At 36.9% G+C, this 18,758-nt stretch overlaps 1 protein-coding gene across 3 annotated transcripts; it reads right to left on the bottom strand.

Moving 5' to 3' along the window:
* Positions 1-521: 521 nt before the first annotated feature.
* Positions 522-17,764, bottom strand: GABRA6 (gamma-aminobutyric acid type A receptor subunit alpha6). Of its 3 annotated transcripts, XM_004009039.6 has the most exons (9): positions 17,331-17,762; positions 17,015-17,133; positions 16,365-16,432; positions 14,205-14,425; positions 14,037-14,119; positions 13,584-13,727; positions 13,024-13,176; positions 11,524-11,783; positions 522-1,582 (listed from the first exon to the last, which is right to left on the bottom strand). In XM_004009039.6, the coding sequence occupies exons 1-9, from the start codon at positions 17,366-17,368 to the stop codon at positions 1,307-1,309; spliced, it is 1,362 nt and encodes a 453-aa protein (XP_004009088.1). In that variant the 5' UTR covers positions 17,369-17,762; the 3' UTR covers positions 522-1,306. The 3 variants fall into 3 exon arrangements, with proteins under 3 accessions (XP_004009088.1, XP_042106642.1, XP_042106643.1); XM_042250708.2 differs by lacking the exon at positions 13,584-13,727 and having other exon boundaries at positions 17,331-17,764; XM_042250709.1 differs by lacking the exon at positions 17,015-17,133 and having other exon boundaries at positions 17,331-17,448.
* Between the last annotated feature and the right edge of the window lie 994 nt (positions 17,765-18,758).

Genomic DNA, 18,758 nt, shown 5'->3' with positions numbered 1-18,758 from the left:
GTGGGAGAAATATGGGTAGAGTTAGCATCAGGAGGAGCTGAAATAGAAAGGGATAAAAAGAGTCTTATTCATTTTTTTTTCAGCTTGATTGAGGTACAATTGATAAATAAAGTTGTAAGATAATTAAAGTGTACAATGGGATGATTTAATATATGTATACATTGTGAAATGATTTCCTCTTTCAAGTTAATTAACATATCCATCATCTCATGTATTTACTTTTTTGATGAAAACATTTAATTTCTGCTCTCTAAGCAAATTTCAATTGTACTATACAATGTTACCAACTATAGTCACCATTCAGACCCTATTTATCTTATAACAGAAAGCGTGTTGAATGAGCAGAAAAGAGATGAAGGATTGACTACTGGAATACAAACTCATTTTCTTTTAGAACTCGATGACCGAGTCTGCTACTCATTTTTTCTACCTCTCAGAATCCCGAGGGACACTAACACTGGGGAGCTAACTATTTCACTTCCCCATACTTGAGGCAACTCTTCTGAGCTTTATCAAACAGATCCAGAGAACCATGTTTATTATTGTTTTGTTTAGTGATACACTTAGAAAGATAAAGAATATGATATATAAGAACAGTCATAATATACAAGCCGTCATGGAATTATGATGAACATATTATTTTAAAAGAAGAGCTTAATGAGATACAACATGTACTGCAGTCCAGCTGAAGCTATATACAATGCATATATAGTTTATGATCTATATATAATCCATATGTATAAAAACAACATACTTTATTGATGTAAAATAGCACAGCAAGGTTTAAAACAAATGGCTAAGCTCAATGCAGACTTTACAGTGCCCTGAAAGCCATTTTACTAGCATAAAGGCCTCCAACATGCTGGTATTAACCTACTGATAAATATTTAGACTATTTATATGTTGTTCTCTTCAGAACTAAGCCAAAATAAATATATTTTAAGGCAACCTTTAGAAGTGTCAGCATTTCTTATTTTATCTGCTTTGTGGCAAATGTTATTCACAGTGACAATTAAAATATTGAACAATGAAGGACAAAGATTGACAAATTCATCCTGAATCCATTGTATCCTTTTATAAATTTTTCTCTAATGTACAGAAAAGTCATATTCTTTAGCAACTTTCACCTTCCAATTGTGAAGAGTAATATTATTGCTTTTCTGCCCATACAGGCTTACTAAAAGTTATATGTTGGAGATGTCAATTTTGATTTCATGTTCAGAAAAGCATCTATACAAGTCTCATTGCTATTTTTAAAAATTCAGAAAACAAGAACTTACTGAATACAGGTTATTATGGCTGCAAGCTATTCCACACTGCTGCTCACTTCCATTGTATCTTTGGATAGATAAACTATCCAATATACAAGGTTGAATCCTGCAAATGCAACTGGGAAGAGAATCCGAGAATACTGGTCTATTTTACTGGTACCTCCAAAGGTTGGAGAGAGGGGTGGGGGGGTTACAGGCGTTGACTGTAAGATGGGAGCTCTTGTGAGGACTTTGCTGGCCTCAGGGGATGGAACTATTGGCAATGTCAGAGATGTGATTCTTTTCTTCAGATGGTACTTGGAATCAGGATGCTGTAGAGGAAAATATACATATATATTCTGCTTAGGTAAAGGAACAGACATTACTCATTCATTTTATCATCATTGACACATGTTTGCTGACACTTTATTATATAAGTTGAGCTTCCCTGTGGCTCAGATGGTAAAGAGTCTGCCTGCAATGTGGGAGACCGGGGTTCAATCCCTGGGTCAGGAAGATCCCCTGGAGAAGGAAATGGCAACCCACTCCAGTACTCTTGCCTGGAAAATCTTATGGATGGAGGAGCCTGGAAGGCTACAGTCCATGGGGTCACGAAGAGTCAGACACAACTGAGCAACTTCACTTTCTTTCTCTTTCTTTCTATCATATAAGTTAAAGTACCAGCAATTTTTTTTCTTTTTTTGAAGTAGACCATTTTAAAAGTCTTTATTGAATTTGTTATACTATCGCTGCTGTTTTATGTTTAGATTTTTTGGCCATGAGGCATGTGGGATCTTAGCTTCCTGATTAGGGGTTGAACCTGCACCCCCTGCACCTGCAATGAATTGGAAGGCAGAGTCCCAACCACTGGATCACCAGGGCAGTGTCATCAAATTCTTAATAATATTTGATAGTGCTACTTCTCCAAGAAAGTGGTAAAACAAATTCTAAAAACATTGATTTACTAACAGCCACTGATAGCTCAGTTGGTAAAGAACCTGCCTGTAATTCAGCAGACCCTGGTTGGATTCCTGGGTCAGGAAGATCCCCTGGAGAAGGGATAGGCTACCCACTCCAGTATTCTTGCCTGGAGAATTCCATGGACTATATAGTCCATGGAGTCTCAAAGAGTCATACATGACTGAGCGAATTTCACTTAATATCCTATAATTTAATACATCAGCAATTGATGCCAAGCATGATCCATGTCCCAGGAACTGTGTTGAGTATTGTACTATTAGGAAGAGATAAGCCAGGTTATAAGAGTTTATCCTCTCACCACCCCAGTTATGCATAAACCTATATGGCAATGTGTATAGGCAGTGAAAGGGAATGTCACGATGATAGGGAATTTCATTTTGGAGTATGTGGGCAATTAGTCAATACTGTAAAATAATAGCTCAGTTAAACGAGAGCATTCTTCTAGACACGTTCCCAGCCTAATCTTCACACATTCATAAATCTGAACCGACTGAGGTATGAACAATACATAAAAATTTTTAATTGCTCATGTACATCAAAAGCCAGGCACAAAGTAGAAATACCCTTACTATTTTCCCCTTGAAATGTGACTGCCTCTTGGTCCAGAGTTCTGTATTGTGAGCTTTCTGCTTCCTATTCAGAATTTCTCTACTGTCTCCTTCCATCTTAAGTTACCAAAAATGATACATTTACTAACCTCAGAATTATTATATGTTCTTTTCTATCATTAGCTTTTCTGTTCCACTGAAATCAGAGGACAACCAATCCTAGTCTTGAGAGGGATATTCGGTGCATTAAGTAACAGATGAGAGGCTGAGATCTAGATGTGGGAAATGCTTCACCGACGCTTTCACAGCCAGTAATAAACCAGCCTGGTTAATCTCAGTGCTTGCTATATCCCAGCATCTTCTTTACTCTATAGTATCGAGCTTGCTTCAGAGACTCTGTTTGCTTTAGACACCTTTCAAAAGGGTGGAGACTAGGGGGACTTCTGATTCCTACTTTTTCTTTTCTACAGCCTGTAATAATCACTCTCCTTGTGGCTAGGTTGTCCTTGCTGAGTCCCTGCCTTAACACACATGCTGTACATTATCCCTGCTCTTGTAAAACTGCCTTGTTTCCTCTCTGGCAGCAAAATCACCACTTTGCTGCCTGGCAGGGTGTGTTATTCACATGGACAGACTCCCATGGTTTTAGACAGCAGCCCCATGGCAACAGCATGAGGTGGCCGCCTCCCCGGTGCCCGTGGAACCGCAGGACCGGAACAGCCCACCGATGCGGTGACACTTGGACTCTGGGAAAACAACAACCCTGAGAACCTCTTCTCCCTCTACTCATGAATTTTGCTTTTGATTTGTCATGGATGTTGCTGAACATCTAAATAGTAATAGCCATCATAGAGAATTCAAGCCCACTGTGCTTTGGGGGGCCATAGTAAACCCTATTTCTTTACCAAAAGCAAGGATAAATCACTGTAAAGTCTGATTTGACTTGACCATGGTGAATTTCAAGCAAAGAATATGTTTACCTGTTATCTGTTGACCAGATATTGGGCTAGGCACGGGTGGACAGAAGTAAATAAATCAAAGGTGTTGGAGGCAGAAGAGAGTTTAGAATAGAAGATTGCCCAGTCTACCTATCTTGCATAGGAAATAAGTGATATTTTCTATCAAAAATATGTGGCAACCTTCTTTGATTCTTTGCTTTATAAACCACTGTCACTCACTATTCATTCCTCAAAGTCAATTTTAAGCTTCACTTTCTTACTGGAGCCTCCTTTCTTTTCTAATGCCCTCATTGATTATTGTTTCTTTTTCAGTGCCTACATCTGTAATATACAATTTTCAATCTAGATATTGATATATGGGTATAATATCTGGCATTGTACACAGCTGTCTTGTGTATTAGTCTGATTTACAAATAAACTGTTAAACAACTGAAAAAACTGACAACTGAGGACAACTGTGCCTAGGGTCACCGATAGTGTGAGGATAGGACCAGTGTAGTGGTATTCCAATCTCAACATGCCTGTCTTAGAAGATAAGCATAGCATTGTTGGCAAAAGCTTTCTATCATGTTTCCCAAATTCTAATTTGAATTTTCAACTATTATATATGTGATCAAAATGTTCTTCATCTGAAAGAGAAAAATGTGTCACAGTTTAATCCTTTAAAAAGAGTTCTCCTCCTTCCAGATATACAGAATATTAAAATATTTTACTCTAAGAAATTTTCTAAGTATCTTAATGGAGAATAAAGAGGGCAAGGCTTTAGAGCAGATCTTTCTAAACCTGTCTTGATTTTTAATAGTATGCATTGTCTGTCTGTCACCTATGTTTCTTTCTTTTTAAGGGAGAAAGAGGGCAGGCATGAACAAGTTCATTGAAATGGAAAAGTGTAAATTATAATCCAGCATAAATATATAATGTATTGTTTTATCTCCCTCTCTCTTTTGGAGATGTGGGGAGAAGTTATTTGTCAATCTCTTGGCATGTCACAGTGTCACAAATGACTTAATGAGAATTGCCAAATAGCCCTTGTTCAGAGTTAAGCAAGATCGTTCGAGACCTAATGCATGAAAAATTTATGCATAATAGTATTAGCTTGGAATTAAACATCTCCTATGATAGGATCCTTCTTTTCCTCATCTGCTTCCCTAGGTAGTCTCTATGGAGTGTTGCTTAGGAGTTAGAGGGCAATAGAGTCAGAAAGCCCTAGTCTGTAATTCCACATTTACTACTTATCTGCTGTATGACTTTACACATGGCAAAGGAGTCATAGATTCTCCCTAAGCTTAAAGTTTCCATCTTTAAAGATAGAGACAATAATTATTTCATCTGTAAGGATTTTTTCCCTCTCTTTAAGAACTCGAGAAAGAAAATGTCTCTTTATCATATGCTTCCTGCCTACTTAGCTGTTACAGTTCTTGCTAGCATATCTTCCCTGTAAACATTACTTCTGTTGTGCTTCATCCCCCTTCCTGACTTGAAATCTCCTTAATGTAGAAATCTCTCTTAATGGTAGAGGGCATATTATTTTCATGTGTAAATACTCCAAACTACCTAGCCAGTGCATAGAACACAGTGAATGCTTCATAAGCATATGCTAAATCAATAAATGAATGAAAATCTAAACATTTCCTGAGATTTATAAGAGTTTTCAGACAAAGAGAAGGGAACAAAATATTCATGATTGTTTTATATTTTAGCATATTGTTTATATTACACTATATTAAGTTACCATGCTTCCCAGGTGGCACTAGTGGTAAAGAACTTGCCTGCCAATGTAGGAGATATAAGAGACATGGGTTTGATCCCTGCATCAGGAAGATCCCCTGGAGGAGGGCATAGCAACTCACTCCAATATTCTTGCCTACAGTCCAAAGGGTCACAAAGAGTTGGACAGAACTGAAGCAACTTAGCACACAGGCATGCACATAGGTACCATATCTAAGCACTTACCATTTGCAAGCACTACCTGGCACTCTGCCTGCATTATTCTGCTTATTCCTAGAGTCTCTAATGTAATAATATTTTGTTTTAGAGATGAGCTAATGAAGGTATAAGCAGGAAGCTGACACAAGTAATAAGTGGTAGCACCTGAGTTCAATCCCTCTTAGATGCCTAAAAGCAGGGGTGCCCAAGCTCTGGGCCACAGAGAGCTGTGGGACCTCTGTCAGATGAGAGGCAGCAATAGATTAGAAATAAAGTGCACATTGAATGTAATGTGCTTGAATCTTTCCAAAACCATCCCCCAGCCCCGGTTCATGGAAAAATTATCTTCCATGAAATCGATTCCTGGTGCCAAAAATGTTGGGGACCACTGCTAAGAGCATAATCATAATAAATACTGTTTTTCTTTTCCATCAGCTTTAGGGTTTAGGGCACAGTTGTTTCTCAGCCACAAAGTTACTGACATATTGATACTTCTTAGTTGTGGGGACTGTCCTGTACATCATGGGGTCTTGAGTAGCATCCTTGTCCTCTATCCATATGATACCTGTAGCACCCACATCCTCAGAGTTTTGACAACCAAAACTGTCCTTGTAGCATGACATACGTCCTCTGGGGACAGCCACCATTGAGCATCACTGGTTTAGAATTACACTGCCTCATTGTATAGCGATGGCTAGGGGTTTTCTGTGCTAAGTCACTTCAGTCATGTCCAGCTCTTTGTGACCCTATGGACTGTAGCCTGCCAGGCTTCTCTGTCCATGGGGATCTCCAGGCAAGAACACTGGAGTGGGTTGTCATGCCCTCCTCCAGGGGATCTTCCTGATCCAGGGGCTGAACCCACATCTCTTATGTCTCCTGCATTGGCGGGCAGGTTTTTTTTTACCACTAGTGCCACCTGGGAGGTTTCTAGCAGTCAACGAACACAAGGTTCTCAAGGAAATGCCAGAGAGCTGAATAACCCACACGCTGGATAATCAGTTCCTGGATAATGAGAAATCGGCAGTATAGAGACTGGACATCTAAAATTTAGAAGAATCACATTGAGTTTCTGAAATGAAAAGAAAGCCAATTTTGCAAGCCATTCAAGCTACAGGTTTGCATCAGATTCTGCCTGCCCTATTGTAAGCTCAGCAGCTTCAGTTGATGGTAAAATAGGCTTTTGTCAGAGTCCAGATGAGGGCTCAGCTTGGGGCTGTCACTGTTTTGAGTGGAACACCTGTGGTTTTGAATTTTTCCAGGGCTCCCCTGCTGCTCAGTGCCATCCTGCCTTTGGTATTTTTAGAGCATGGCTTTGTTTTAGGTAACGCCATATTGCAAAGGTACTTGGAGTCACACTGGACGTTGTGACAGTCAGTTATTTGGTATAGGGATAAGGCATTTGGGAAGCACTAAGAGCAATTTTGATACCATATTCACTGAGTCTAACATATTAAAGAGGCGGGAGCAATGGGTTACCTCCTAGGGGAGATGTTCCAACCAGGGCTGCATTACTCTAGGGCAAACAAAGCATCTGCTTTTAACCAGGGCACCAAAAACAAGAGAACATATTTTTGAAAACATTTAGTATTTGACAATTTTTTAAATGATAGTATTATTAATTATGGAGAAAACAAACTCTGGGAGCAGAGACAATTCCAGAATATCTACAGAGAAGCCGCTTATTGGTAGCAATCGGGTAGGTCAGTGGTGCTAGAGACATGTCTGAATACCACACTGAAATGTTTGGAGGGTCCTGGAAGGAATACTGGATGGGGATTTGATGGAAGGTATAGGGAAAGAGCTAATTGCCTACACTTCTCATCTGACCCACCCCACCCTCTCTATAAGTCATATGATGGTGCTACTATAGGAAAGGGGCATCATGGTCTTCCTGGTGCTCAGAGTCTCTGATGGTCTTAACTCAATTGCTAATTCTTTGGAGTAATGATAGTACTCAAAGAAATCTCAGCAATGTTAGGGACACGGGAGGTAAATCTGTGCTTCATATTTCTCTACATAGGTGAAGGGCAACATGGTTATGGCCCAGCAGATGTTTCAGCCTTGAAAAGAGTACAGAAAGGACAACATGTCTTACTTCCCTCTCTGTGCCCAAGTTGCTAATAACTGACTTAGTGTCTCTAGATCAGGGCCAGGCTCATCTTTCTATTCCCAACATAGGCACCACTTCCTCCAGAATCACCCCCTCTAGACTGAGCGAATACTCTTGCATGGTCCTTCTTCAGCCTCCTATACATCTATAACCACAACCTTTATCACAGCGCATTGTCAGGGCTCCTTGATTTCCCTCTCTTCCTGCTTGATGGGCAGTTCCATCACAGAAGAGGCTCTATCGATGTTGCTTACTAATCAATTCTCAATGTTCTACGGAAGGTCTGCATGTAAAGGCACTTAACAAATGCTTCTGGTATGAATCATTTTAACACATAGGTACTCAATAAATTGGTGGCAGGTGACAAAAAAAATAAACCATGTAATCAGTATAAACACAGTTATTCTCTCAACTAATTAAATTTTGGTCAGCTTATAGATAATTTGTGAAAAACATCACACCTTGCATGAAAAAGAGAAGTCACATTGGATGTGTTGAGTAGTGGTGCAGAGGATTCGTTCTTAAGAACTTGGTGGTGAGGACTTAGATATTTAAAATAAAAAGAATACTAGGAAAACATTCCAGAAGAGATCAGAGTCTAAACTCAGTCTTATCTACAAAATAAGTACACCCTAGACAAATAATAAGTTCTGAAACATAAATACAGGAGTACTTTCTAATGCCTGAATAGCATACCATAGAAAAACAATATGGAAAGACACCATATAAGCGGGAAAGAAGCACTGGACAATTTCTTCTCAAAATCTAAAAATATAAAGTCTCCACTTCCAAATGCCTTAAAAACAGAAAGATTATTAATCTGTAGAACACTTCTGAAGATTTAGATTTAGTCTCTTCAGGTATGAGCACTAGATTTCTAATGTCTGAATTTCTTTATCATTATTATAAATTTCAAGGTCAAATTCAAAGTGATAAAGTTTTCACATTCATTCTAACCAGTTTCCTGTGAAAAACAATGTGCACTTTAAAACATACAATTTAGAATCACATGAAATATCCAAGCACTGAATCTCATTTCAACTTTGCCATATTGGTTTGCTATTTCAATGTCCAACTTACCCAAATAATGTTATTTTGATTACAACTGAATAGGCATTTTTAAATGTCATGGTATTTGAAAGAAAAAATGACCTTGTAATCATAATATACCATTGTGCTATATAAATTCCAAATATGTAATTTATGTTTGTTCCTCTATATTATAAAAGGCAATTGCCAAGTTTTGACATAAAGAAATAAAATGTACATGTTCTATGCAATCATCTGTATTTATTTCTTGATGCTTACAAGGTTTATATTGTTAGGTTTGGTTACTTTTGGTTTTTATTTTTATACTTTGATTTAGCCTTTCAGAAACAAAAGTCTCCTTTTCATTGCCTTGAAATATTATAAGTGGAGCCAGGTTTAGAAATATAATTTTTCATAGGAAAAAAAAGTCAACTTGCAAGGAAAAAAGTACTTTGAGATGATTTGAATCCAGTTTTTTTATACAAGTTCCAAAGGACAGGCTAATTATATGCTAGTATATTAGAACTATTAGAAGATAGTCTATATGAAGACCTGAGATCTTAAATTCCATCTTATTAATAAATTATACTTTTAAAATAATAGATGCAGGGAATGATAACTCTTTCTCCAAGGATTTGAAATCATATCCTTCTCAGTAATCCATATTTTTAAAAAGTTGAAGTAAGGAAGTTGGTCTTTCCTTTTGTCTCGATATCAGATCAATGACTATATTCAAAATCACTTTTCTTCTCTTTTTCTCTTGAATTTCTCCTTTTATTTTTACTGTATTTGTCAAATAAGACAGTTAAATGGTTTTTGATAAATATCAGTTCTTCTTCCTTTCTAGATATATGTTAATATATGACCTTTGGGCAATATAATAATTATGTGTCTATATAAGTACAGACAGGTTGTAACATAATCACAAGGTTTTGTAACATAATCACAAACAAAATTCTCAAAAATACTTAAATTTATCTTTTGTGAAAAATATAATTTTCAACTCATTTGAACTAGGTCTTCAGACTAACATATTGTAAATTTATATTTTTGTGACCTTTGAAAACACATGTGTGGGGGTGTGTGCATGCTCAATCATGTCCAATTCTTCGAGACTTCATGGACTGTAGCCTGCCAGGCTCCTCTGTCCATAAGATTTCCCAAGGAAGAATACTTGAGTGGGGTGCCACTTGCTCCTCCAGGGGATCTTCCCAGCCCAGGGATCAAACCCACATCTCTGGAGTCTCCTGCATTGGCAGGTGGTTTCTTTACCACTACTGCTACCCAAACATCATTAAATAAAGAATTTTGGAAATCACCTTACCTACATTCAGAAAAGGTTTTTTTTTTTTTTTTTTTTCACCCCATGGTATGTACTCTTTCATAGTTCAGTCTCTGAGAAAGTGCTGGGAGGTTAGGGCATATAGTTGTGAATATTAGGATTTCTGGAATCAATTCTTAGTTTTTCTGAGTGATTAATGTTTCCCTTCTCCGAGCCTCTGTTTTTTATTTTCAAGTGTAATTTGACTGGATCATTGGATGGCAGACCTCTTTTTTAATGAGGTCTAATTTAAGGAAAAACTCTTTAAATGATTAATTGCCACTTATCATGGACTGGTCTTGTCCTTTGGAGAAAATGCAAATTCTCAAACAAGTTTCTTAGTTTAATCAAAGAGAAAAGTTTCAATAAAAATCATCTTTTAAAGCCAATAAATAGCTCAGTAGTTGGAAAATAAAACACATATAGTGTTATAATTCTTACTGTAAAATTTAAGCAAAGATTAACTGGTTTTGTGATTTGGAAATATTCATGAGAATTAAACAATTATAAACATATTTCCAATTCAAATTGTCTGCATTACTTGATTTTGCTCTTTTTTCAAGACCTACAGTTTAGAGTTTGTATTGAAGTAAAAATGTATAATTGTCAATCAATTCTACAATCCTTTTTTAAGAAGTACATGCAATTTAATTGTGAGAATTTATTCATATACATAATTTAAATTTGAGGGCACATTTATGACCCTTGAATTATTAATGCCATCATTTATTTTTTATTAAAAAATGCTTTGGGGACCAGCATTTAGTCACCACAAATCTAAACTTAATTTTATAGGTATTTTTCACTGATTAAGTCTTTGCAAAAATTAATATGTATAAAATATGCATATTATATACATATAACATAAATGTGAACATGAGAATGTTTTCATGTGAATCAAAAACTTGGCTTATGACTCAGCATTCACAGAATCTAATATACACATCTTGCCCCTCTGGATTAAAGCAACAAGCGGATTTCTAACAAAAATTGTTCATAGGAGTCCCTGTTGGTTTCCTTCAGACTCTGGAGCCTCATTAGGAATGTTTTTTTTCTCCCTGGTTGGTATATGGGAGAACGTTATTCTCCCTGGTTGGTATATGGGAACCCGTTCAAAGGAAGCACCTAAAGGCTGAGAACTTTCTCGTCTCCTCTGAGCGCTTGGAATCTGCCAGTGCTAGTGAGGATGATGAAAGAGGAATACCAAAAGTTTAGAGCAAAGATAAATGAAGGATTGTTGCTTGGCTTTTTCCTGTGAGGTTGGAGAAGTTGACCTTGGAACCAAAGTTACATAACTGTATTACTAATATTACTTTGGGACTGTCTACTTGTTTGCAATAACTATTTGGGCTGCCTTTTCCTATGCAGTGTGGGTAACATTAGAAAAGTAAACAATTACCAAAACAATCTCAGCTTCCAGGGGTTCAGTCGCTTTTGCTATTGTCACTGGGGGTGAGGCTGCAATCTGTGCCTTCCTTTTGGCCTTTTGTGTCTGAAGATTGGTAAAGTAGTTGACAGCAGCAAACTCAATAAGAGCAGAGAAGACGAAAGCAAAGCAAACAGCTATGAACCAATCCATGGCAGTTGCATAAGACACTTTTGGCAAGGAGTGCCGGGCACTGATGCTTAAAGTGGTCATGGTTAAAACAGTGGTGATTCCTAAAATGAGACAGAATAAGAAATGCAGCATTAGCATTTATAATCAAATAACAGGCTCAAATGGGAACTTGTTGGAGAAGATTTCAGTTACAAATGTAATTTTTGTTATTTATTTTTAATTGTTCACAATTATAGGCATTCATATTTTTGTATCCTTCAATACCTTGCATACATTGTAGTTGCTCAAAAAGTTATTTTTTGAAGTGATTTAGTTTAACAATAATAATATAATAGTAAATTATTAGTATATGAGTAATACAATCTTGAACTTCTGATCATATTTATTGCTGATATAAAATTTCATCATATTAATAAGTATTTATATAAATGATAAATATAAAATTAGATTTCACAATATTTTAATTTCTAGATTGGTTTTAAGATAAAATATTCAATCATGAGAAAATAATTTCATCACTCATCTTGCAGAGGTTTTCTGTCTTGGAGGATTTATATAATCCAAAGATGGTTAGCATCATATATATATTCTTTTATAATTTGCAGAAAGAGATATGTTTTAGTATGGTAAATTAAAAGGTCAAAATTCATCTGAGATTTCAATTAAACTCAGGTCTTCCCTATGAACTACTAAACCTATAATCATGAAAGCTGAGGAAAAAATTGGGTTTAGCTACATAAGATATTTTCTGTTACAGCTCTTTTTCTTATTTCATTTTGTTCTATCACACTGTTAGTGATTCTATATAGCATAAATGTAACTAAATATTTAGGCTGAACAATAGGAAATGTGATATTTAACTGCGATTCATGGGGTCGCAAAGAGTTAGACACAACTGAGTAACTGAACTGAACTGAACTGAACTGAAGACCTAAAAAATGGCAAATTTTTTTATGATCCTCCCTAATGAAAGGGAGATATATTTTGTGTATTCATGGGTTCAATATCTTAAATTTTGTTTTCATTGAATTACATGTCATTTTAAATTTTCTACTTTTTCTAGCTATGAAAAAGCAAATTGAGATAAATTCTCCAAAATAGGGCACTTGAAAGTCATAGGAAACCAGCAGGAATTCTTGCTGAGACAAATCTTTTGTTGATTTACCACACAAATTGTGATAAGATGAAGGTTACTTCATATGAAACATGCGTCTGAACGAGATAGGAGTTTATTTCCTTTGTGGACTGAAAAAGTTCACTGGTGTGAATATTCCCCTTAAAATACACAAGCAGTGTGAGCTGGAGGATGATGGAAAGAGGAGCCCAGAGAGTGAAGCGTACCAAAGACAGTTCTGGCTGGAACAGACTCCTTATTAATCCAGAAAGACACCTGGGAAAGAATGACTGTCATAATGCAAGGAGTGTAGATCTGTATCATGAAGTAGCCCATCTTCCTTTGCAAATGGAAATAAACTGTCATTATTACGTATTCACCTGTTGGAAGACAGGTATGTCAGTATTATTGCTGTTGACAATGTGCTAAAAGTGTGCAGTTAGAAATAAATCTTACAGATCCTTAAATTAAGAGGTATAGGAAGAAAATACCAAAGACATTTTTCAATGCATTACAAAGTTAGTCAATCAGCAGATGATAAAGGCACCAGCTCATTGTTTTCTGTGAAGTTCTTTGTGTCGCATACATACAAAACTACTCACTCCAAGGCTATACAAATCTTTATATATGCACATGGTTGCAAAATCCATCTTAAAGCTACTCATCACTTTAAAACTGCAAGTTTTGCTGAGAATGGCTAATGCAGAGGAAAAACAAATAGATATTTTGAAAATGTGCACTGGAGTCATCTTGTAGGATTCTATTCACATGTTGGTTAAATTCTTACCTGTGTTAGATTTAATCGTCTCACTAGATACTGTTTGTCCAATCAGATCATACTGAAGAAGGCTTGAGGATTCTTCTGGGACTTCCACTGAGTAAAGTGGTCCTTTTTTCCATGTATATATGATTTCACTTTTGGGGTAAGCATCTGAATTTTTTAAACAAATTGCAGTAAATCTGGCTAGTTGTGTGTTTGGTTTTTTTTCTTTCAAAGCAAATCTTGTCCATTATGAAAAGAAAATACAAGCATAAATTTAAAAAAATATATTTTTCTTTAATCCTGGTGACCAAAACCTCTATATATAAGATTGACAGACATGATTAAGTAAGTTAATTCCAAGAATTATACAGAGAATATCAGAGTAGTAATTCTCTTTTGCTTTCCAGCCTGACTAAAAACAAATAATTATGTATTTTGAATATATTATTTAACTCTCAGAAGTATTTTGTCACTTACAACTGCCAAATTTGAGTGGACAAGCATGCCCATCCATAGGAAAGTTGACCAGTTTCATAGGACAGTCAGCGTTGATGGTAAGCCTAAGGAACATTGAAATAAATGGTTCTGAGTCAGTATGATGGACAAATCCTTTGAGCAGAGGACAAAGAACTGAGGAAGCCTCACCTCATGGTGTATAGAATGGTTCCATTCTGCATTATTCTGAAGAGTTTATTAGGAGTTGTCATGTTGTGAGCAATTGATTTTTTGCCATTCCTGAAAAAAGTGTCAGGTGTCCAGATTTTACTGACCATCAGGTTATTCAAGCTCAAAATCTCAGTTGGCCCCCCAAACTTCAACCTCTCATCTGTCCAAGTCTGGCGGAAAAAAACGTCCATCGTGTACTCCTAAGAGAAAGCAAGATATTCACGCATGCTGGGTAGATGGTTCATTAAGAATAGTTTATTCACTAGCTTACATACTCAATACTAAAATTTAAGAAATAAAGCAACTTTTTATGACAATAGCCTATCAGGAGAACTATAACCAGTGAATTATTATTTTTCACACTGTAAGATTGTAATACTATTATAGACGATCGTGTTGATATTGTATAAACCTCCCTTCTCCACCTTCACCTTCAACATTCTTCCTTTTTTCTATCAGTAATCCATGTCTCTATCTACTGACCTCCTGATTTCTCCTTATTTAATTTAGAATAAAAATATAAGATTTAATCTAGGTTTTGTTTTGGCCTTCCTACCATCAATTAGTAATATCATTCCTCTTAGCAACTTGTTTACCTTCAAAAATATATCTGAGCAACACAGTGCCACTTAGTACAGTTCCAAGGATAGAGAAACTTTACTTGATAAGCATACTTTGTCTGTACATCATAATTATTTTATATAGTTCTCAGAGAACATAAAAGCAAATATTACCATGATTACTCAAACAGAGCCTCATTTAAGCATGCATAATCAAAATTATGTTTTAATTTGTGGCTTTTATAAGATAACATTAAGAACTTAAGTATTATGATAAAGGCCTTTGCTAAAGTCAATGATAAATAGCAACTTATAATTATGTCAAAATATTGCCAAGAATTGCTTTGTATCCTTTATGTGTTCCTTTATGAGACCTATTACTGCAAGTGGTGATTATATTTTAAAAATATAATTTGACATACAGTATATCCATATAATGGTGATCCAGGCTTTAACAAGCCTCTCTTGTATAAATACACTTAAAAAAGACACACATAAAATAAAGTTCTAAGTGTCCCCAGATTTCAATGCTACAGTAGAATATAGTTGTGATTATTTATTCTTGGTGTGAGTCATACTCAAATGAAAAAAATGGATAGTTAAATTGTTGAGGATTCTGAAGAAATGCTGACTCTTTTCTCTCAACTCTTAAGACATTTATCTCGTAAAGTGCTCCTTGGTCTCTGCCCCTCTTCCTTGTTATTTTCTTTTTACTCTTTTCTCCTTTCCTTTCTCTTCCCCTTTTTACTCCTTTCCCCCTTTTTACATTTCTATTCCTTTTTTTTCTGCTTATATTCTCAGCTCAAAAAGCAGAAAATGAAAGTCTCTAATAACTGTTAATCTAGAATTACATCCCCCTAGTACATTTAATGCACCACTTTCAAGAGTTATGTTTTTCTTCAGTTTTCATATTTATATTTTATTTTTAGGGGGGACACACTCCCGGAGAAACATGAAAGAATATCATGATACACTTTGTTCTAAAAAACTGGTTCAGTTTTTCCCTGCCACTTACTATAAATACCCTCTTACGAATCCTACAGCCATCTGTACCTGGAACAGAGTTCCCAGAACACCTACTGGTCCATTTGCAAACATAAAAGGTGGACTGTGTTGTCTTTCCAAAGGACTCCCTTTACTGGTCTAATAACATGTACTGAGAATGGTGCACTGCCAAAACAGCCAAGTTTTATGTTTAATAGATCTTCTCAATATACTCTTACATGGCATTCCATCTTTGTTATTTTTTTTTCCTCCTCCATAAATTTCCTAAAACTTCATAAAGATGGGGGAGAATCTTCTCTTTGTAAGGAAGAATCGGCACTTGATATGTGAGCAGAAGAGAGGGTATCATCATCTTAAAAGTCTCCTCAGATTCATGTTCAAGCAGAGCCTTTAGTGAAATGTGAAGGAGATTTGGCCAATAATCTGCTCTAACGGCCATTCCTTCCCAGCATAAGCGCATATATTGCTTTTAGATCTGGAGCCAAGTTTGTTAACAATGTCCATTATCATTCATTCTGGGACTCAGTCCGTTCCTCCTTTAAGCAAAATTACTCTCCTCACTCAGCTCACTCACCATCTCCACGTCTGACACGGGCCCAAAACTTGTCACGTAAATGTCTGTTTTGACTTCAGTGACAGCACCTGAAATTAGCCCAAAGGGACATTTATCATCAATGACGTTAAGGGGACTAAACGGAACGACTGTTTCATAAAGTCCCTTCTCTCAGCCAGAATCTACAACCCATCCTAAAGTAATTCTAGTAGCAAGTGTCCTTTGGTTTTTCAGCTCTTAAAAACTCAGATTAGTTGCATTGTTTTGAATTTATTCCTGCCAAATTGCAAAGTTTAAGGAATGAAAGAAAACTGGGTTAGTAGTCTAACAACTACAGTAATAATTAATGTTTCATGATAGCTTTAATGGAACAAATACTTAAAAATGTGTTTTATATGAAGAATCTCATTTACATTCACACACCCTATGAGACAAGCACTGTTTATACACCCCGCCACTGTGGAGAAAGTGGAGGCTTAGAGAGTTCAAATGACTCACATATAAGGTCAGGAATTGAGGGAGGGACACAGACTGGATGGCCCCCCGCCCCAACCCCAGTGCCCTGCAACTTCCCGCTCTGCTATCCTGAGGCCTCTGGGCCTCGGACTGGCGCTAAGGGGGAAGAAGGGCACGTATGCCACATAGAGTCTGGGAAGGACTTTGCCTCTTACCTCCAAATCCCGGTCGCAGACGATTGTCGTAGCCTTCAAGCAAGTTGTCCAGGATCCGACTGATGTTTTTGGAATAGAAGTTTCCTTCATCTTCAAGTTTCCCTAGAGCATTTTCTACCCTGTGAGTAAACAGTCAATGATCCTCCCTCCCAGCCTCAGAGAAAATAGGCTGTTCATTCCAGCCTCGTCTACCCCACCATAGAGATGAGCCATGCCATCCAGGTTGCTTCTATGATTTGGTATAGAAGTCACCCAGTGGATGTATGCTTGCCCTTTCCTTGGAACTAAAAGGAAAAGTCAGAAAACAAAGTCTTACCAGAGAACAATGCACAGACAGGGCAGAGGCGACACCATCCTGCGGTGCACTGAGATGCCTGGCTCGCCCTCCGCCTGCCAGCTCCCCTTTTCCAGTTAACTAGAGCGCTCTCCAGGACCACTCATAGCCCTTCTTGTGTCCAGCCAGTAATCCAGTAGGTGAAGACGAAAAGGTTGCCAGCTAAACGTGGAGGGCTCCCCTTGATCTCTTCCCTCTCCGTTCTGTCCTTTCACGTGGAACAAGGTGGTTTGGGGTCTTAGAGTATGTCCCAGTGGACATTTATCCTCCTCTGACTGACTCGGTTGGGGAATGAGAGTCTGGAGGGACAGTGCATGGTCAGAGAGCAGTGACAATAATCAAATAAGGCATTAGGGGAGATTAGAAGGGAGAAATTCACTGCTAGTTTTGGCATGGACTTAGCAGGGCCCTGTGAGGAAATCTGGACGACAGTGGCATCTTGCTGATTGAGATTATGTTCCAATGGGCTCAGCATTTATTATTTCTATGGTTCACAGAAGGATTTCTACATAGCTCTCACTGCTTAAAAAGTCTAACAATATTGAGGTCTTCTTGGATGCTCTTTCTGATTTCACCAGCTTTATTACATCAGCTACCCCTTTCTTCTCTATTTAAATACTGGTTCTCATTCTTCTTTGAAAAAGCACTTAGAACACATCAGAACAACTCCTGACTATCTTGCTGTTGGATTAGTGTTTTTTTTTTTTTTTGCAAGTACTTTGCTGATCCTTCTTGTGAAATGTATGGCATCTCGAGCAAAGTTATAAAGTCCAATGCTGCCTGTAAGAGACAATGTCTGGAAAGAGCTTACTAAGATCTCCATGTAGAAATGCTATAAGAGTAAAGTATCCATAAACATGGTCGATGATGATGTTGCTGGCACTATTAGGCTTGCCATAGGTCAAAAGTGGAATGTTTGAAACCAAGGAACAGCATTCTCCCCCTAGTCTGGGAAAGTTGGAGTAATAAAAGTCTCTTTAAGCCTTATAATTTTAATCTTTAAATAAAAATAATAAAGTATTGTGAGTGTGTGTGTGTGTGTATATATATATGCATATATATATATACATATATATACACACATATATATATATTTAATTCAGGAACATAAGAGCCAGAAGCAAATGTCTTCTTCACTATCCTCCTGCCAGATCCACCCCCTATCTACCTAGTTCATAGTCTGTATTTTCAGCACCTAAATTCTACACAAGTGATGGTAACTTGAAGCTATATAGCACAGTCGTAAGCATTATTTCTGAAGACGTGACATAAATAATTTGAGAAACATTTCAAGAAATTAGCTATAAACAAAACAATGACAACAATAGAAATAGGAAAACTCCAAAATTTCTTATGATTTTTTTAAAAATTACTGAATCTGTTACATGGAATTTTCTAGTTACTCATCAA

The sequence above is a fragment of the Ovis aries genome, chromosome 5 (genome assembly GCF_016772045.2).
Source record: "Ovis aries strain OAR_USU_Benz2616 breed Rambouillet chromosome 5, ARS-UI_Ramb_v3.0, whole genome shotgun sequence".
NCBI lineage: Eukaryota > Metazoa > Chordata > Mammalia > Artiodactyla > Bovidae > Ovis > Ovis aries.
The sequence above is the reverse complement of the archived record's forward strand: the minus strand, read 5'-3'. Positions and strand labels throughout refer to the sequence as shown.

Excerpts from the sequence above, each read along its gene's own strand:
- GABRA6 (XM_004009039.6), bottom strand. The coding sequence starts at position 17,368 with ATGGTGTCGCCTCTGCCCTGTCTGTGCATTGTTCTCTG. Across the intron at positions 16,433-17,014 it reads TCTGCGACCGGGATTTGGAG|GTGCTGTCACTGAAGTCAAA; the intron begins GTAAGAGGCAAA and ends GGCTAATTTCAG. Across the intron at positions 11,784-13,023 it reads TCCAGCCAGAACTGTCTTTG|GAATCACCACTGTTTTAACC; the intron begins GTACGCTTCACT and ends GTCTCATTTTAG.